Raw genomic sequence first — 22,118 nt, 5'->3', positions numbered from 1 at the left:
GACCCTTTTTTTGTCTTGTGGCACCTTGAAACACCATTTGTTGTATAGGCACCTTACAAATATCCACTAAATAAATACAATAAATACCCTGTTTACGGCTCTGAATGCTAGTATACATGACCCGCCGGAATTGTATAGACTTTCTGGATTGACTCCCCCATCTGCTTCCCTAATATATAGCTTTCTTACATCTTCTGAATCAAAACGCCCATTGGAGGGAGTAAAGAACAAATGAGAGATTGAGCTAAGGAGAACGCCATCAGATAAGCATTGGACTCGAATTTGTTCAGGACCATGCCCCACTGGAAAATATATCTTAACTTGAGATACACTCAACACAAGATAATACATTATCTGTACTGGTCACCTTGGGAAATATGGTATTGTAAATTACCAGAAATGGATAAGTGAATGGCCCTGTAGTGAAACAGAAACTTTTTGGAATTAAGTTTTGCAACGGATAGACATAATATTGGACATCTCTTATTTATTGTGTATTGGATTTGATGCCATAAATCTTTAGTGTGGGTGTTGGTAAAAAAAAAAAAAAAAAAAGAAATGGGTATACAGAGCAGACATTGTGGCAAAAAAATAAAATAAACAGATTGTAAGAGGGTAGAAGAGTCCAATTAGACCCTCCTATGAAGACTGGATTATTAGCTTGATTTCTCTAACAGAAAATATATCCTTCCAAAAGAAGGATAAATTAGAAAACAATTGAGAAATGTGGGATACCTTTAATGAATTATATGATTGATGTTGTCAGGCCAAAACCCCACCTTTCACCCTTTCCTCATATATATTGCTGCATATAGGTGGTGTAAATAATATGTTCTTTCCATTTTAATACAATAAGTTGAAAAGAGCTCGTATTTCATGACTACTATATATGCATGGTGTCCCACTCGGATCATGTTTAAAGTACAATTAGTATATTTTCCTTTCTTTTGCAAACAGACCCAGCCACTCTGCTTGCTACACAACAACCTGCACCTTTAACCTGTTATTTGTCCCAGAATGTGAACCATTCCACAGCTGTGAGAAGTGTGGGCTAATCCCCAAGCAAGCAAACCTAGGCAAAGCCAATGGGCCTGGCTTCATAAACATAGATATTCTTTGTTCTGTTGTTCAGGCTTTAGAAAATAAAAATAAAACAGAACATTAACTCTCCACGTTTAACAAACAAGCTCTATAGGCTTTGCTCATTTCTGGACCTCTCTTCACCACCCTCCCTTTGTATTCATTATGTTGAGTGTTCCATTGTTATTTTTCTTGTTTTCCAATTTGTCCTTCACCTTTATACAATATTTTTTCAGTGTCTGATCAAAAGACATCGTTCAGAAGGACCTTTCATGTTCGCCAACTCAGAAGCAGGCTACATACAAGATTAGGCACACGCAATCTAACATGACGGAGGGAAGATGCCAATAACACAAAAATACAGCTAAAATGGAGGGGCACAGCACACTGCCCTGGACAATAATCAAGAGGCTGCTAGTGCGCATTGATTCTGCACTTCCTTCGCAAAGAGGAATGGCAGTTGGTGAGGGTAAACATCAAAAATCAGTCTTTTTGAATACAATTAATCAAACTGTACATCTTATAGCCAAGCTAAAAACGCAATAGAAAGCGGGAAACAGGATACCATAGGATAAAAACAGATTAACAATTCATTATCACAAAACCTATAAAACATCATTTTAAAACTGTTCAAGGCTAAAAACAAATCAGTGGTTCAGCAGATGCGATATAAACACTATACGCCAGTCTATAGTCCAGCAAATTCAGGTTTCTTAACACTGGTACTATGTCTCGTTCTTTTGCATTTGGTGAGGGTTGCAAAACATGTAAGTGGGTATGTGTTGTGGCGGCAACAGGTGTATTGTACAGGTTTGGGAGGGGAAAAAATGTGAGTCATTTGAAAAGCGGACAGGGCGCCAATGAAAAAAAAAAAAAAAAAAAAAAAAAAAAGGAATTTGGGCCAATGGACATGAACAGATCAAAAATGCCAGTGGAATTATGCTGGGGCAGAGTCTCAGATGTCATTCTGCCAGTAAATAGGAAGAGATTCCAGGTGAAGTGCAAGTTTACTGCTAGAAAGTCGACAGGATATTTTCCCAAAAATTGCCCGCTTTGGATTTTCCATGTGAGAATTGGCTTTTAAAATGGTAATGCAATGTTGGACTTGGAGAGTGACCTAGGACTTTGTCCACAACGCATCCGTAGCACCACAATAGGAAAATGTTTTATCGAAGACCAAAATCCTCATGTATCTACTGCAAGCATTGCATAGTCTTTTTCTTATGTTAGCTACTTTTGGATATCAAATGCACACAACCTGTAAGGAAAGGCACGTTATCAACATTAAGGCAGACACAAGTGACCACAGTTTAAGGGTGTTTAATGAAATTTCGCAAAGGGTGTGATAAATGCCTACCTAAATCTACAGATGGGAGCAAGCTACAACCATCAAATAATACAAATGCAGTCCTATGGGGGTGTCAAAATAAAAAGGTTCTATCCTTAAAAATAAAAAATATATATATTTTTACAAAAAAGAAAAAAATCTGTTGCCAATCCTTACTACTAATTTACAAATAATGTCGGGTAAGGCTAATGAAACAGAAAGAAATGTTCATAAAATAATATGTCAGGATGGTCGGGCCGTTGGCCTCCCGTCGCCACATTTTCATCACAGGGCAAGGCGTGTCACTCGAGCAAAGCACACACACTGGCTTCTGCGGCCAGAGGACAGTTCTGTTTTTACAATTCCGGACCTTCCATATCCAAGCCTCTTTACTTCTTGCAAGTCTCTTGACTCAAGAGGGTCTGGTGTACAAAGAAAAACCAACACGCAAACGTTCTTTTCCTTTTCCAGAGTTCAATTGGGGTGTTCACCCTGGATACCCCTCATCCGGGCTCAGATCCCTTTCATTCACCATCTCCCTCAGCCAGGCTCGGACCAATTGTGATCTAGATTAAACTATCAAAGACTTTCGAATGGGCATGAGATTTATCTTGACCCGTTGCATGACCACTTTGATCTCAATATTCCTTTTTCTTACATTCAGCATTAGTTGGATACCTAACAGAGACTTTCAAATAAGTACCAACGTTGCGGCGGACCACTATGCATGATATCTTTTCTTGACTCCCCAAGTTCAATTATGAAGTTCAACTACACCTTTTGGTTTCCAATTATTCGCATCACTCCTTACAAATGCCTCACGTCTCTTTTTTTTGTTTATGGTTAAAATAAACCTTTACAAAACTAAAACATATTCCACATATACCATTTTGAATACATACATATTTAAAATATTAAGAAAAGTTGGTTAGCGATTTTGTCTCAAGTACAAGATATTAAACTACTCATTATCAATATATGCAACACTTCATGTCAATCCTTCAATGGATATCTATTCAATCGTTAGGTCGCAGTCAACATGATGCACCACTTGATCAAGTAAGAACTCATTTTCATTAAAAACATACATGACCAGCATGTCATAGTCGTTACTTACTTATCCATAACATATGTCAATAAAACATCTTTTGATGTCAATCGACATTTACCATGGACATAGGAGGCTGCTATGCCGATATGAATAATATTTCACATGAAAGCAGTATCACAGCACAGACCTTACACACTCAGATATGAGAACTTGCGACTCATGAAACAAGAGGCCTCATTTTCATTTATTTATTTGGATTTGTAGAGTTCACTGCAGCCACCGAGCATCGACACGCTGTAGGAGGAGCGTAAGAAGGCTTGATTCAGGGTTACATGAATGCCGCCCACAGAACAGACTTATTGCGGGTACAAGTTTACAGTTACAGAGGTGGATGCGGTACAGGTTACAATGTTGCATCCGCAAATGTGTTGATACCAAGCATTACCTTCATGCAAGACATTACCTATTTGTCCATTTCTTGCATGTCAGTGAATCATCATCTGATGAGGGTCTACCATGGGATTAGACGGCAACCATCTACCTTGATGCCAGTAAGAACAATATTTCAAATGCAAATAATAACAGCATAAGCCCTGCTCACACATAGTAAATACTTTAGTACTTGCGACTCAAACCTCAATATGACACGTCTACATCTTTACAAAAAATCTCAAGCACAACACTAGCTCAGCTTCGATAATTTTTAATAACTGTACGTGAGTAAAGATGAGAGGATTATAATTGCCCACCATCATCCTTGCCCATAGTAGTTGGGAGTCTTCAAAGTGGATTGCGACATTTCATCCAAAGGGTGGTTTTAGAGACCCTAAATTGTGGACATTCAAGCACTAAGTGCTTGAGAGTTTCTGTTGGTTCCTCACATCTCTGGAATCGACAGTTCTCTTGTTGATCTTTACTTTTACCATTTCCCCAATACCTACACCGTTCCCAGGTGTGGAATTGGTAAATTTTGAAGCGCATGTAATACGCACGAGTACGCAAACAGGGAAAAATACTGATGTAAGTGCAACATGGCACTCTTTTCCGAGTATGCTTTGCATACTCTCTATACGTACTATACTCCTTGAGCCGATCTAGAGTACGACTCTAGTCCCTCTCTCTCCTTCACATATGCTGGTCTAATGCATAAATCGGTGTTCGTCACCACAAGGTCTTCGAGAATGCTCTGCATTCTCGTTTGATATTGAGTAAATGAGGTGGGACCTTTTGTCTGTAAGGCTAGTTGCAAATCCTGATAGAGAGTTTTTAGGCAGGTCCAGAAATTTTGAATAATTAGTTAGGGCTCGCCATTCTGCTCTACAAGATAGTGAAATTAGCCCAAATTTGTGTCGAATTTCACAGTTATGTATTGAGAGGGCTAGATTTAGTGCGTTTTTCATTAAACACCCTTGTATACTATCGAGTTGGTTACTGAGATCAAACAAACACATTTCAAGTGCATAGAGCAACACAGCTTCCACTTTAAGAAGGAGGAAGTCACGCAGCGGAATTAAGGAGAATTTGCAGTACTTCGCAAACATCTTCAATTGGGATTGCAGAGGTCTAGCTTTCAAATACAACTTGTCACTCCAAAGTTTGATAGAAGAAGCGTTGCTCATAAAGTAGCCAAGATATATAATCTCAGAAGTTTGGGAAATATAAGCTCCTACCATCTTCCATTTATATTGCTTTAGCTTTTTCCCTGCATTGAATACCATCATACTGGTCTTTGTGGCATTAGGGCTGAGATTGTGAGAGTGAGCAAATTCCTCGAAGCAACAAAGTTTCACTTGTAGACCCGATGGTGTGAGATCAAGCAGGATGAGGTCGCCTGCGAAAGCTAGCCAATGCAGACGCAGGCTACCTACTTTTACAGCGTACATTCCTTGCCCCTTTCCACTGGTGGTCAAGGTCGCCCAAGTAAAGATTGAATAGCGTAGTCGCTAAATTGCAGCCCTGCTTGAGCCCCAAATGCGTCCCGACAGGTTCAGTATGAGCTCCTTCTCGCATTACCCTTACCTTTAGGCTGTGTGATTATGCAGCAATGCTATCCAATAGAGCAAAACCAGTGGAATACCTAGTTTACTCATTTTGAGCCATAACAAGTTGCTTACAACTGTGTCAAATGCTGAAGACTCGTCAATACATGCCATATACAAAGGACAAGCACCTTTCATTTTAGTGCCAGCTAGTATACGAGACATAGTTGCATTTAACACAGTGCTCATACCTCTCCTAAATCTTGTTTGAGATTTGGACAGAATGCTGTAAAGACTAATATGTTTCTCCAGTTTATGCAGGATCAAAATAGCAAACATTTTTGCAACAGCATCTATTAGGGAGATAGGACGATAGTTGTCCGGATTGGTGGAGTCCCCCTTTTTGTAGATTGGCACTATTATCGAGGTCCCCCATTCCTCTGGGATGTTACCAGACAATGAAATTAGATCAAATTTGGTTTTAAGGATTCTTGCCCATAGGGCTGGGTCTGCCTTATATACACAGGGCGGGATGCCATCAGGCCCTGGTGCTTTCGAGTGGGTCAGTTTACTGATGGCCCACTCAATCGAGAGTTCACCAATTAGAGAATTGAATATTTAAACCCTATGTCAGCCGAAACTTGATTCCTATAAATCGTGATGGAAGGTGGTACTTCCTAGCTATGCATCTTTCCCAGACCTCGGCAGAGATGTTATTCGCTGAGCTTACTTTACCCTGAGAAACTGGGTGTCGAATCACTGCCCAAATATCACTCGTGTCTTGATTACAAATTGATCTAATGAGTTCACAGTTTACTATTTTGTACCTCAAGATCTGCAATGCTCCAACTTTGTTCTTTTAAGTTTATAAGATGTGTTTTTTCAAACATGAGTGCTGTGAGTTGCTCACATGAACATTTTTCAGTGTTCTCAATTCTTTATACGTTTGAGCAATTTTACACTATGATCATACGCATGATCAGTCAGTTGTACCCTTTTTTCTGCTTACTCAGAAGAAATGAGATGGCAGCCGTAACAAATATCAGCAATGCACGCTTCTCTTAGATACAGAGAGTAACTGGGCTGCACAGTCCACTCAAAGATATTGTTTAGGTTATGGGACACAAGCTAGCTGATGGCACAGTCCTGGGTTCCATCTAAGATCGATGTTCCCTGCTCTATTTCCGGAAATTGCAGCAGCTCGTCCACAACAAGATTCAAATAGAATATACCAGTGGATAACTGATTTGGAGCATGAGCTCCGAAAGTGATTGAATGTATACTCACTAGCTCTACTTTATGAGCAAGAGTTAGCGACACTCTGAAATAGTCAATCATAGTTGACGCTCCCCCTCCCCCCCAGGCCCCCCTGGCTCCAAGTATGATTGAAACCAGTCCCTGCGCATTTTACAAAGCTCAGATCCCAATCATCAAAAAAGTTCACCCACCTCCGCCTCTCACCCTAGCTCTCGTCACGCGTTCAGAATGCTCTTCCATATCCAGTATCACAACTATTAAGACACAAAGAATTAAAATCACCCCCAATAATGATATCATAGCTAGGGTTATATACAAACGCATTCTCTAAACAACTATCTATTTCGTCAAACATATCATCTATGGCTGGTTTGTGTGGATTCCAATAGAAAGTTAACAGTAATGGTTTACATAGATTTACCTTAAACTTCAACTCAACTGCTAAAATGTGTTCCATTACATGCATAAGTTTATTGATACAATTCAGGTTATTGTTGATAGCAATTGCTAAGCCTCCTGAAGGACGTCCTTCCTTTGGTTTGGTAGCATAGGAGCAAAAGGTGGAAAAACCGTGCAGCAACAATTGATCCATTTTCATTGTTTCCTGAAGGAAAATTACATTCCACGGTTGGGAGAGAAAGTTCGTTTTTCGGGTATTGCTAATTAGAGTTCCTATCTGCATTCACGTTAAACATAGTTCTCAATAAAGGCTCTACCCATGCTAATATCTTTCTTATTCCCAGCGATGGATAGCAATTGAGAGATACACAACTTCTCATCAGTAGTACTACCAGATGCTCTCAGGTTTGACTCCTCCCCACCTTAGGAAAGCCTAGGGAGCTGCAAGAACTCACTTGCCAACAGCTCATCATTAAAAAGGGGTGTTGCGTGAAGCCTAGCTCCCGCAACTCAGCTCTATAAAACCAAATTAATTTGAGAATGTTTGCAGATGGAAGATAGAAAATCAATCTTTGATTATTATGCAGTGGAAACAATATTCTTTCAAAATCTTTGTTTTTGAGGATTCTTAATGGTGGACTACACAAGATGATTCCAAGCCAGTAATTCCGATTGATTCTTGCACCTCCCAAAACATCAACATTCCCTTCCAATCCAATAATGTTATGTGTACTGCAAGAGCCTTCGCCACCTGCTGACGAGTTTGTAGATGGTTCAGCGTCAGCCTTAGGAATCGTCCAGTACCACCCCTACCCTTCATTTCACATGCAGAAGAGGTAACCGTACAATCAGCAGTCCCTTCACTCTTTCGCAATGCAGAGCCTATCCTAAAAGTCTAATTCTATACCAGATGTGGTGCAAGGGGTGCCACTTGCACCCTCCAGAACTTGCACTGCCACCATTGGCAAATTGAGTTCCTTCATTAACACCTCAGATTTCAGTGCACCACATTCTAAGGCTTTTTTCAGAATACTCATTACATGTTTGTGAGATTCTGTCTTGCTTGCGTTTGGTGCCTGGGGGCAGGTAGTTGATTTTGGAAGCTATGACTCAATGGGACCTGAAGATAGCTTTTGGTTTACAGATGCACTGTGTTCCATGCTCACAGATGGACAGATTGCTGTGTCCCCCTTCAAGCTGCTCTTCTGAATATTGCAAGATTCACTGGTTGTTTCTGTTGAACATGCTTGGACTTTGCTATTGTGTAAGGCATGTCCTAAAGAGGGCAACTCAGGTAGTCCCTAGATTTCCCAGAGCCACTGATAATTACAAAGCCTTTTTCTGAAGGCAACCCATTCCCTTTTGAGTACTCGTGGATGTTACTACAAGCTTCAGCATATGAAGAACCTTTGCACTTGTAGTGTTACTAGTTAGAGCAAGCCTTTTCTCTAGTGGCGCAATGTTACAGCCCACCGCATTAGAAGCGCTAGGCGTGTTTGTGCACTTCCTCCCTTCTGCAGGATAATAATTGTTCAGGTTCCTTTGTTTTTTCACCGTGTCAACCATTAACTCAGGGAAAGATTTTTGAATCGTTACACAGATGAGAACGGTGGTACTCTTTGCACCGCCGTTTGTTGTTAGTAGGGCCTGCCCTGTATTCCCCCTCACCCCCCCATGTTTGATCTCTGGGAGGCAAGAGCAGCGCCTGGCTCTATTCATTTAAATGATCTACATCAATTCTATCTTCCTCACTGTCATTGGGAGGAATTATCGTGCAGGTTCGGTCCGAGTTATTGTTTAGCTCCACCGAAGTGCTTTTAATCTTTTTAGTTTTGCTAGTTAGTTCCCCCAGCAGCCTTTCTCCGCCTCTCAGCCCTTTTTACAGCTTTCAACTGCATTTTCTTGGTGCATCACGAAAGAAAGGCTACTTTTTCACTAGAAGCCACATTTGTGCCTTCATCCTTCTCCATTAGATCTATAATTTTCGTGAGAGCAGAAGGACTGTCCGCTGTCCTATCACCTTGGTGCGGCAACTGTGCACTCAGTACTTCTATTAACTGAGCAATATTCTGTTTTATGCTTTCTATATCAGATTTTATCTAATTTATATCTGCTATTAGTCCAACCATACTCTAACTCAATGTGCTTGCACTATGTGATTCAGAGACAGTGGTTTGTTTTGCTTTATACTGCGTACCTTTCCCTTTAAAACGTCCTCGTCTCCTTACACGTTAGTGATGACTGGTTTTCTCTATGGGAATCCTTTAGGGAGTTGGTACAGATCTCTCGTGCAATAATAAAACCCTAAAGTCAATTAATCTTAGTTAAGATACCGTTCATTGAGAATTTTATTTCACGTATCTCCAGGTGTGTAAAATCATGCCCCTTATCTAAAAGGTCTAGGATGCGTAGGATTACAGGGAAAGCATAGGGCCTGTCTGCATCGGATACAGACGATATGTTATCTGCAGGTCCCTCACCATGCGATGGATTGTCCCTGTGCTACTCACAGACTGACACAGGATTAGTTAACTGTTCCATATCAGTTCCTACGCCTTGCTCGCTATTCATTTTTTCCAGCTGGAGCCCTTTGGCGTCGTTCACTAGTTATTAGGCATTTGTTTAATTGGACCCGAATGGTAAACATGCTTTTTTTGCAAAGATCGTCCTTGCCACTAGTGCGTTGCACCAAGGGGGTCAATAGGCCAATCGAGCGGTGAACCCTTTTGTTGAGTTCCTCCATGACTTCGGCCTGATCTTCGCCAGCTCTTTAGCCGATTCATTACCCGTGAAGGTAGTGTTAGGTGTACTAGTTTCATACAAAAATGCTGCAGCTTGTTAGAGTTGCTCGCAGCATTCAATTTGCTCCTTCATTGGAATCCCATTAAGAGAAGACTAGATTTCAGCAAGGTCCGCTGGTTCAGTTTTTGAAGCGTGCACTTGGGGACTGTGCAGGACCCGTTTACTCGAGCTCCCAGTAGCTAAGTCCCGGCCGTTGTTAGAAGGTGGCGAGCCCAAAAGGATAAGAGCATCCTTGCCCTGACCCGCACCGTCAAGTCTGCAAGAGGCACCTACTGGACCCTCAGCACTGCCCAAGTCATCTACCTCAAGACAAAAATGGACGGATTCGCAGCCCCACACAACTGAGTCACTGTGAGAGAAAACCAGCGAGCCTTCTAAGCCAAAGACAAAGAGATAGTGCCCGAGCAAACTCAAGCTTCCCACTTAAAGACACCACAACAGTAATAGTGTACCGTCTAGCCAATTCCACACCATTATACCCAAACTCAGAGCAAAGCCGACCAGCTAGATACTGTCGAGCCAAGAAAGAGAACGAAGGCCGAGAACTTGTGGACCTGATGTTATTCTCAGGTGTCCCCAGTACCATGACCTTTGGCACCAGACACTGGCTAGGTCTCCTTTCCTCACGAAGGCTGGAGAACATCAAGATGTTTGTGTTTTTTCCTTTTCAATTGCCTAATTTTAACATTCTTCTGGAAATTAAAACATAGTTAACCTACCTGCAAGTATATGAGAGGTGGGTTTACTCCTGGTTATCTTGTCTGATTCGGTATCAATAATCCTTCTAACACGGTAGTTAGTGCGATACAGGTTCGCTTTTATTGATGGTTTATGAAAGATTCCACTTGATACAATGATTAGTGTGTAGAACACTGTTATGGCATTTTATGCCTTGGTGCGGTCAGCCGACACGTGTTTCAACCCAAACGGGTCTTTCTCAAGGCAAGTATGTCATGCTGCGGTCCCTGGGTGGGGTTCTTGTTTTATTGTGGGTGGCTGTCCTTATGGCAGTCTAGCTCCTATTGGGCTCTTCGTCCGAGTAGTGTCTGTGATGCGTTGCTCCCTGCGGCTTCAGCAACGCATCACAGACACTACTCGGACGAAGAGCCCAATAGGAGCTAGACTGCCATAAGGACAGCCACCCACAATAAAACAAGAACCCCACCCAGGGACCGCAGCATGACATACTTGCCTTGAGAAAGACCCGTTTGGGTTGAAACACGTGTCGGCTGACCGCACCAAGGCATAAAATGCCATAACAGTGTTCTACACACTAATCATTGTATCAAGTGGAATCTTTCATAAACCATCAATAAAAGCGAACCTGTATCGCACTAACTACCGTGTTAGAAGGATTATTGATACCGAATCAGACAAGATAACCAGGAGTAAACCCACCTCTCATACGCACCAAATTGGGGTCCTGGCTAAACCCCTAACCACTCCTGTGATCTTGCGACACCAGAACAAACCTTCCAACCTATAAATGGTGCTTAGCATGGGCAGGTTCCAATCCTAGAGCCAACCAGACCCTCTACCTGCAAGTATATGCCCAGTCTCTACTTACTATGTTTCCTCAGACTGACTGAAGTCTGAGAAATGTTCATAAACTTGTAATCCAGTCCACTAGCATTTGTCTTGTAGATCATTTAAATCTGACTGGACGGGGGTTCTGAATGTACAGGGAAGAAATTCTCAAATTGGTTCCCAGGTATTCCTCAAAGAAAGGGGTAGAGGCAGCAACAGTCATGAATAAAGCTAACAGTTGCTAGAGCCAAGGAACCGTAGTGTTTATGACCCCAATTGCAACTAGCCCATTCCTGTAATTATTCAGCATGGAGCCGACTATGGGAGGCCTGGACATGGATTACCATTACACAATAGTCAGCTGCACCCATGATGTAGCATTAGGCCACCTCTGGGGTGACATAGGAACAGAAAGGACTGTTTAGGATCCTTTTATCAATGTGTCCCCCTCCTGGTTGTACAGCAGCAAAAGCCACCATACGTCAAAGCTGTACCATCATTTGTCATAGAGTGACACATTATAGGCTCTGGTACCCGCACTATAGGCTGGGCAGTGGTATCCTTCAACAGTACTGTATGATGAACTCTTGAACTCGTTCATTACTGAACGGGTTAGATTGACACATTGAACAGCGTGACCGCAACATTGTCATGCTGGTTGGAATGGAAGAAGGGGACAATCGAAGGGACAGAACCTTAGTGAGAGTGCCTGGTCCAGTTCCTCTATGGCAGAAACAAGGTAACCTTTCCTGTTCTGTCTACTAGTGATCAGGGAATCGCAGGCGACACTGGTTAGGGAAAGGCAGGTCAGGGTTCTGAAGGACCCTCAGAATTGATCTCGGCATCCTTTCCAGGACCCCACCAGTGTGCATTTTAGTAGAGCCCCACACCTCATTAAACTTCCTCATTTATCAAGCTTCATTCTTCTTCTTCCCAATGTCTCACTCTTAGGGTGAGTCAGGCAGTAGGAGGAAAAATGAGGAGCGATGACAGGTGATAACAGTAGTGAGAAGGTGTGAGGAAAAAATATGGACGTTCCAGAAACCGATGCTTGCAAAGATAGGCTGGCTCTCTCAATTTTACCTTCAACTGTTAAGTATCAAAATCACAGTATCTGGCACTCCTTGCCCACCGCATCGCCGCTCTCTGCCCCAACTTTCAGTGCTATGCGGACGATACCCAGCTCATTTTCAGGCTACCCTCGGCCTCCTCTCCTGCCCTCATCTCCGACTGTCTGTCCGCTATCCAGGAATGGTGTGCCGCCAATGACCTCTGCCTTAATGCCAGTAAGACTGAGATTCTACTCATCGGCACACTGTCAGGGATGGCACTCTATTAAGAGTGGCACAGGACACCCAGAAAGGGTTTGGGTGGTTGTGCCAAATAAAGTGGACAGATAAGAACACACACAGCGGAAAGGAAAGAGAACGAAGAGTAAGCAAGAGTAGCAAGGGAAAAGATACAGAATGAATACCCTCTTTGGGTGTATGCAGATATAGGAAAAGAGTATTCCACGAACCTTGGAAATACTCTAGCCTTCTGCACAGTTTGCTATAACAGAGGCCCACGCTGATTGCTCATGACTTGGAACAGCAGCTCTGGGTGTCTGTAATGTAGAAACAGGACAAGGGAAGGGGCAGAGGTTGACTGATGGGAACCAACAGACAAGCTCTGTACAAAAGGGTCTACAAACAGTACAAGAGAAGATACTACAGACAAATCCAGTAAATGAGGTGATAGCAAACTAGCAGAAGGAAATGAAAGGAAAGTCGTGTAACAGGATAGGATAGCAGAGGACAGTAAGGAACAAGGTTGAGAGCTCAGAGGAGCAGGAAAGCAATGAGTAAGCCCACAGGGGTAGGACTGTAAGGTAGAACGCCCAGAGGAAAAGGGCTTAGGGCAGCAGAGTAAAGCAGACTGCACGGCAAGGATCCCGTAAGGGCCGGGCAGTAAGGAGTGAACCCTGAGGGACAGGGCCGATGAACGTAGAAGGTAGCAGAGGACTGTAGAGAGCTGCTAGGCCGAGAACCCAGCGGAAAAGGTAGGTAGTAGGCAGCGAAGCGGGATAAGCTGCAAAGTAGGAAGGCCCAGAGGACAAGGGCTGTAGGTTGCCAGAGAGAGGTAGGCTGCAGAGCAGGGAGCCCCAGAGGACAAGGGCTGAAGGCAGCCGGAGTGAGGCAGGCTGCAGGGCAGGGAGCCCAGAGGACAAGGGCTGAGGCAGGAAAGCAGCAGAGCGTGATCAGCTGCAATGTAGAGGGTACGCAGGGCAAGGGCGGAGGCTGGAAGGCAGCAGAGCGTGATCAGCTGCAATGTGGAGAGCCCGGCAGGGCAAGGGCGAAGGCTGGAAGGCAGCAGAGCGTGATCCGCTGTAATGTGGAGAGCCCGGCAGGGCAAGGGCGGAGACTGGAAGACAGCAGAGCGTGATCCGCTGTAATGTGGAGAGCCCGGCAGGGCAAGGGCGAAGGCTGGAAGGCAGCAGAGCGTGATCCGCTGCAGTGTGGAGAGCCCGGCAGGGCAAGGGCGGAGGCTGGAAGGCAGCAGAGCGTGATCAGCTGCAGTGTGGAGAGCCCAGAGGAGCAGGGCTGTGAGGCAGGGAGCCTGGAAGGCTATGGCTGGAGGCAGCAGGGTGGAGCAAGCAACAAGGCAGGGTCCAAGCAGGAGTGAAGGTAAGCAGCATACAAGATCCGTAGAAAGAAGCAAAAGGTGGAGGAAGAACTCTCAGATGCAAGAGGCTGAGCCACTGCAGGCAGCAGCCTTTATACTGCCTAGCCCAGCACAGAGGCAGGCTAATTGGTTGCACCTGGCTAAGCACACCTGCAGGCAATCGGCCACCTCCCTTTCTGTTCCTGGGCTGGTGGAAGCAGGGCAAGTCTCTAGGGCTTCTGGGGGGTGTAGTTCCATTGATAACCAATAGGAACAGCCAGGAATCGATGCTTGTAGCCAGGTGCATTATGGTATGCGTAGTTTGTTGGAAATAATAATTAAGCAGCAAAGTCTCGCAAATGGGAAATAAAGTTTCCAAAGTAAATATAGATGGATCCAAGAGTCTGTTGTAAATAAATGATAAACATATAGTCCAAATTGAGCGTAAATGGATGCGCCCATGGCGCAGGCATGACACACACCCACTCCCTCCTTCCCTGCAGCCCTCTGGCCAGCCTCTCTTGGCCCTCTTCCTGCTCCTACCTGCAAGGCAAAAAACCTCGGGGTCATCTTCGACTCCTCACTCTCCTTCTCTCCTCATATATCGGACGTCTCTAAGAAGTCACACTACCAGCTGCACCTCCTCAGAGGTATTCTTCCCTTCCTCTCCTTCCCCCAGAAGCTCACTGTCTCCCGAGCCCTGGTTCTCTCGAAGCTGGACTACTGTAACAGCCTCCATCTTAATCTGCCTGCCTCCACTCTCCGCCCTCTGCAACTCATCCAGAACAGAACTGTGAGACTTGTCCTTGGCCTCAACCCCAGGGACCGGATCTCTCCAGGACTGAAATCTCTACACTGGCTCCCAGTGGCTGCGAGGATTAAGTTCAAAACCCTCTGCATTGTCCACAAGGCCTTCTGGGGCCTGGGGCCTAAATACCTTCAACTCTCTCTTCCTAAATATCTTCCTTCCCGAGCCCTTCGCTCATCCGTCTCCAACTCCCTCAGGGTCAGCCGCTTCTCGAATCAACGAGCTGGGGGTAGATCTCTCTCCGCGGCAGGGGCCTCCCTCTGGAACAGCCTTCCTGCCTCCCTGAAACTTGAGGAGAACCATCTCCGGTTCCGGAAGCACCTCAAAACCTTCCTCTTTGCTTTCTCTCCCCCTCTCCCCTGCTAAATTCTTCACTGAAACTGCACTGAATCTGTAACTGGGCCACTCTCACCGACCTCGGTCCTGGGCCCAGCCACTCTCCACTTGCACTGCCTCCCTGGCAACACCTGCTCTGCGGGACTGTCTCTGTATCCCTACAGTCCCCCCTCCCCAGCACTTCTGTGCACTTACCTTGCACTTGCCACCAGCTTGCCCTATTTATTTATTTTTTTATTCTACTTACTTTGTACTGCACTTCCCCCTCCCCCTCCCCCTCCCCCTCCCCCTCCACCTCCACCTCCACCTCCACCCTTCCTCCTACCCCTGCACTTGCACAATCTGAAGGACACCTGGCCTAGTAGGATCGTTGTCTGTCTTCCCCTTGTTTCCCCCTCCCTGCCTCGTCGCGCCTTGAAACACTTGTGTATAGGCGCGTTACAAATGCCATATCATATATCACAGCTTGGATGGGAAAGAAGAAAAAAAAATAAAAAAAATAAAAGACTAAAGGCATTTTACAATCACAATTTCTGAACAAATATTTCACAGGTGGTCTTTATCTTTTATTCAAAATAAACTCTGAAGCCCATATAAGAAAAAATACGAGACATTTCACCTAGTTTATCTAATGTCTCAATTCACACGTACCTGCTTGCTCAAGAACTCCTGTTCTTTGTACGCCACCAGACCATTTTCGGCAAAAACGTAATCAAATTTCTTAACCACTAAAAACACAATTAGATTAAATGAATAAAATGCAATTAGTTTCCTCATATACACTGTGCCTCTTAGTATCTCTTTCTATTCAGTACAGAAGACAGACACATTGTACAACGCTCATAAGAGATTCTGGACCAATAGTGGTGGTGCAGAATACATTTTATAAAATGTCAATGCTGAAAAATGGAGCTGCAAGAACCAGAAATTATTATTAGGTAGAATGGCTAAATCATTGTTATTTGAAAATGTAAGCGCTCATTGGCAAAAACAGAACATGCCAGTTCTTGTTAATGCTTTAAAAAACAAAAATACTTATATGGTGGTAACTGCCCTTGATCAGCCAAGCGATCTGATAAAGATCGGCCAGCAACTTTGATAGCCTTTTCTCTCTTGCAGCCTGATTCATGGAATTATTTGCGTGAAAAACGCAAATTTGCGCACCTTTCTGTCCGAAAATCCCAGTTTGAAGTATGGGGATTTTCAGGCAGAAAGGCGTGCAAATCTGCGTTTCTCACGAAAATAATTCCATGAATCAGGCTACTGGAGTGTAATTTACAGGATAAATTCCCTTTGTTCAGATTGAAACCAGTGATCCTCCGGTTAGCCACGTGTCTGAAGCAGATCCAACAAGGACTCCATTAAATAAAAAAAATAAAGAAGAAGGTTTCTTTCACTACAGTGTAAACAGTGGAAGAAGATTTAATTGGTACACTTGCCCTCTACCATGTTTTCTTCCATGGTGACTTGATATCGCTGGAAGCCATTTAGCTCCTTCTCAGAGCCTAAAAGAGCCTGATTGGCTCGACACTAACAGATGCCAGGAGCTACTTTTGGTTTCCCTTGCCAACTGATGTCATACAATCCCCTGTGTGTTATATTAACTCTGTGCATTTGGGAATTTTTTATGAAGGAACATTAGGGCACATCTAGAGGAGAGTTAACACAATTGGCCATACGTATTGGTCAAAGGGTTACAGTTTGCATCACTTGAGGGACTTAGATTTTTGGGAAGTAATCTAGCAGCTGCACATTCCCCGAAGGTAGATTTGTGAACTGGGGGAACTCTCATTACCCAGGAGCTGCTCTTAGCTACTACTGAAATATTTATTTTGAGTCCTAACTGACCAATTTGCAAAAAATCTCCTTCGACATTCAGTCTTTATACATTATTTCCTTTTATGCAATTGTCGGTATGCTGAAAAACGACAGAACTGCATTTTGGCCTGAGTCTAGGATCTCAAACAATTTCAGGAAGGTGGTTTTGCATGCAGGACGCCCGAGGAACAGTGCAATAAAAAATGTTCCTGAGGTTGCCTTTAATTCAATAAGCCATCATCTGGCCGGCCTGAAAAATCCAGTAGTGGACAGCAATGAGAAACGTATGTAGTGCTTACTGCCAAGAAGGGTGGTCAAAATCTTAAGTCTAAACCAATGAGGATGGTTATGACCGTCTTCTACAAGTGAGACGGACAAGCCAAAAGAAGAAGCAGTGTCCCTACAAGTTGGGCTGCTTAGTTATTATTTTTTAACTTTATTTATTAAGCACATGGTGAGCAAGCAATAATTGTAACAGAATTACAGTGTCTATACAGTCTGTGGCAGCACCCACACAATCAAGCCCATCGAGGTATTCGGCAAGTTATGCATTGTACGCTACAGTTCAAAAATCAAAGAGCTGCCTCTTCTGCCACATATGTACGGAAGTCCTGCCATATGTCCTTTGGTCGGCAACTAGTAAGCACTAGTGAGACATACAGTTCTTCATTGTTGTTGGACCATATAACATCATTCAGCCAGTTTACCAGCTCCTTCCACGTCCACTTCAGTAAAATGGCCCTTTTAGCCAAGAGGCCTAAATTTAGAAATCTTTTGGACAATCAGCATTTTCCCAGTATACCCCCAACAGGCTGTGCCCTAAAATGCTGTCTGCCCAGTATTTCTTCCAACACCTGGCTTACCTTTGATCAATAGTCTCTCAGCCTGGGGCAGCCCCAGAGCATATGTATTAACTTAGCCAGCGTGTTCTGACATCTGGGGCATTCCTTAGCCAGGTCAGGCCTGAACTGATTGAGCTTGGCCGGAGTAAAATACAGTATTAAGAACCTTTAAATGTATTAAACGATATTTTCAGTTAAGTGACACCCTTTTTGTCAACATACACGCATTTGTTCACTGCACATCTGAAAAGTCTGTACCCAGATCAGTGCTCCACTTCTCCCTAATATCACCCCACACTCGTATTTACTGTTTGAGCCAGTTTATAAAGCATGGATATACTCTCCTGGATACCGTGGTGGACATAATATAGGCCAGACAAACATGCGGGATGGGTTCCGCCCGATATACCGGAAAAAATGTCGCGATAGCCATTTGCAACCTAAAATAGTTACATTGTTGTCATTTGATTAATATCCTCCCATGCCACCATCTACAAAAAGGGCCCCAATTGTAGTGATGCGAGCCCTTCTCCAAACCACCTCCAGCACCCTGTCGATGGTGGGTACCAAAGCAGACATGCCCAGAGTGGGAGGCTCTTTTCAGATGGCGCTGCTATATTCAGTCACCTATTCAACTTTCTCCATATCTCCCTGGTCGCCCCCACTGGGTCAAGGGAGTGTGAAGGACAATAGGCATTTCCTGCCAGCAACAGCTGCAAGCGTTAGGGGACCCGCTTTCAACTCTTCCAACCTGACTTACACTGCATCCGTGTATTCACCCACCCACAGTGTTGCTGTTGAATCGGTGCCGTCAGGAAACAGAACTCGAAATCAAGAGCCGCCAATCCTCCCACCTCCTAGGGGCGCCCCAAGCGCTCCCACTTCATATGGACCGATCCACCCCACCCAAATAAAAGAGGAGCATGATCTATTTAGCTCCACAAAAAAAAAATGCATGGCCTGGCAATAATGGAATATTATGAAACATAATACTTAGTATAACCACTTTTATTAATGACAGCCTCTCAGCCAAAGACAACGGGAGCTTCCCCCATTTCCAGAACTTAACCTGCAGCCCAGTTAAGTAAGAAATCTAATTTAATTCAAATATTATGTGGCCGACCTGGCAACGCAGATCCCCAGATATTGGAAACTGTGCCTGGCCCACGTAAGTCATGCGCCGTATTTGTAGACGTCTGAGTAGCTGCGGTCAGGGGCAATATCTGGTAGTGTTTAGATGGAGCCTGGAATCCGGTCAGCTAGCGGCTCAATTACTGCGAAGGGCATCCTTGCCTGGTACCTCCCCCAAGCTGCAGCACGGGGACAGTCTCCAATGTACTCGCACACAAGCTACCAGTTGCGTATATAATATTTTAACCCATCCAGCAAAGTGGGACCCAAAAATCATAGCTAGTCAAAACCTTAAACATGAATGGCCATGGTACTTTATTAGGGCGGGACACTTGCTAAAATATTGTAGAATCTCCTTATATTATCGGCCGTCAAGCACCCCGGTATAAAACCAGATTGATCCGGGTGCACCATGTGGGACATAAGGGGAGACAGTCTGGTTGCGAGGACATCAGCAAATATTTTGGCGTCTGCATTTATAAGCAATAAAGGTCTATACAATCCGCAGTCATTCGCCGCCTTATCCGGTTTAAGTAACATTATGATAATAGCGTTGCATATAGTTTCGGGTAGAACCCCTTTCAGGAGCACCTCCTCCCATGCCTGCAACATATGGGGCCAACACGTCTCAAAATTCTTTATAGAATTCAGCGCAATATCCATCGGAGGCCAGCACCTTGTCAACCCAAACAACCACAACAACCACAACAAACCATTAGCACTCGCCGCAGGGACAGCTGCTACCGTGCAGTGCGGGCTAATGCATCAGTGTCACACAACTAGCCCATTGCGACCCATGTTACTATCTACACACATATACCCAAACATTCAATATTGACTCTATAAACACTGCAGTATCGTTGTGTTTCATGTATTGTTGGAGTTTCTGGATGCAGGAGCCGCAATGGGGAATCTCCGCCTCGATGAAGGTTACAGCCTCCTCCGGGACTGTGATGAAATATGCTCTGTTGTACTGGATCTTCAGCCGTGCCAGAAACATTCCGTATGTGATATTCCGCTCTCGTAACAGTCTCTTCACGCCCATGAAAGCAAGTTGCTCCTGTTGCACCGCAAACGTGAAGTGAGGGTATATATGAATTGTGTTGGAATCTAAAACACAGCTCACGTTTCTCCCTGGCCACTCGTAATATCAAATCCAAGTCTCGGTAATTCATGATGCGTGCAATTATTGGTCTGGGAGTCTCCCGATTTGGCTTTTGCCGCCAGTGCTCTACGAGACTTTTCAACTGTGAAGTGCGGTGACCAGCTAGGGTTGTCAGTAGACTATGCAACAGTTCTTCAAATGCCATCTGCATATTTCCACGATTAGCATCCTCTGGGATCTCAATAATACATACATTGTTCCGCAAGGACCTGAACTCAAGATTTTCACACTTTGCTTTTATCTGCTTCATATCCCTTGTCAAAGCAAAGACTGCCGTTTGTAATCCATGGACAGTATCCTCAGTTGTGTTTATCCGACTCTCAGCCTCTGATGTGCTGCGTCACCTTGTCCAATTGAGCTTGAATGGATGCCACAGTAACATCTATACCTGTCATGATGCCCGCTCCCGGGGAGCCGGTTCAAGCCCTGCGTCCCCGAAAGCGGACATCCAGTCCCCAAGGAAGGACCCAGCAACCCCATATAGGGGCCCTTTGGACAGTGTCCTGGCGCCTATGGCGCCAGGCTCATTATGGAAGTGCTTGGGTGCACTTACCTGATGCAGACCATGCTGCAGGATCCCGGCCTCCTTGAGGCCTGAAAGGAACTACTTTACCTGTGGGACTAACTTACCATCCGGGCGTGGTCGGGGAAGTATACATACCCGATTGGAGGAAGGATACATACTTGGAACTTCTTCCAAGGCTATTTAAACCCCACCCGAACAGCCACACGTGCTTCGCGTTGTTCTGCATCTAGCAGCTGGACGCTCACCGTGTCCGCTCCTGCATCCTGACTTCTGCCACGCCTGCCAGCATCCTGGGTCACCTGCAAAGGAAGAGAAGAAGAGAACAGAAGAAGGAAAAGTCCTTACCTGCTAAAATCGCATCCCGGAGACAGCTCGCCGACAATCCTGAAAAGGAAGACTTATTTAAAAGCTCATCGCGTCGATCGCTGCAGCGCCGCATTCCACTCACCTTTACAGGGCGCCTCCATGTTCAGCAGCGATCATCCAGATTCTCAGTCACGCCCCAGCGCCTAGGGAGAAAAAGACCAGAATAAAAGGTGAGAGAGAAGGGAATAAGGAAAGCTAAATCTCCATGTTAAGACTTACCTGTTGATTCATTCCCTCTTCATTTCGGGTCCGTGCCGCATCCTGGCATTTCCAGACCCCGGCCCCTAAGGGGAAAAAAGAGACATCAGCGTTAATGAGCGAATTAAAAGACATTACCAAAAAACACTCATTAAAGACTTACCTGATTTCTACAAGGATTTCACCTCTCATCTCGGGTCGGTGCCTGTTCCCCGGCATTCCATACCCCGGCCCCTATGGGGAAAACAACACTAGCATTAGTACATTAATGCATGGACACAAGGGGAACCTCTTATCAAAAAACTTACCTGGAAGCCAAGCAAGTTTGGTTCTCACCAATCCGAAAATCCAGTGAAGTAACTGGATACCAACGCGCCCCTGCATCAGAAGCAGGATGGAGAGCTCGTCCTTCCAGACCCTAACGTGAGACGCTACGAGGAATCACAGAAGGGTTTCGAGGAGGGTGAGAGGGGAAAGTGGGAGGCTGATTGCATTACCCCGCAGACAGTTAATCCCCTATTTTCGCCTACAGAAGGATACTTCTGCGAGCCAGACAAGCCAGATTTGGGGGCCCAGTCCAGTCCGTCTTCCGAACCCTGCGCATCACCTTAGAAGAGGTCACAGCAGCGCGAACCAGGCCAGCGCCTCCGTGGGAGTCAGGTGAGCATTACAATACCATCCAGCTTCACAGTCACTTCTGCAAATCCATGCTGCATCGTTTCAAGCATGTGCTGCATATCAGACGGTGCCCCAGCAACTGGTTGTGTGAAAAGCTCCTTTCCTCTCCCTTTTTTTTTTTTAGCAACCTTTATTTTATGAGACACCCCCACTGTTCAGGGCGGGTAATGTGACGGATCAAGGTA

General features: G+C 44.7%; 1 protein-coding gene across 1 annotated transcript in view; it reads right to left on the bottom strand.

Moving 5' to 3' along the window:
• The window catches only part of PMM2 (phosphomannomutase 2), a 288,090-nt gene that overhangs the window by 130,098 nt on the left and 135,874 nt on the right, over positions 1-22,118 (bottom strand). Inside the window, exon 3 of the mRNA XM_069647046.1 lies at positions 15,861-15,937. Coding sequence (XP_069503147.1) covers positions 15,861-15,937 — 77 coding nt within the window. The remainder of the gene's footprint in view (positions 1-15,860; positions 15,938-22,118) is intronic.

The sequence above is a fragment of the Ambystoma mexicanum genome, chromosome 2q, assembly GCF_040938575.1.
Source record: "Ambystoma mexicanum isolate Mex_15411 chromosome 2q, UKY_AmexF1_1, whole genome shotgun sequence".
Taxonomy (NCBI): Eukaryota; Metazoa; Chordata; class Amphibia; order Caudata; family Ambystomatidae; genus Ambystoma; species Ambystoma mexicanum.
Note: the sequence above shows the minus strand (reverse complement) of the source record. Positions and strands in the feature narration are given on the sequence as shown.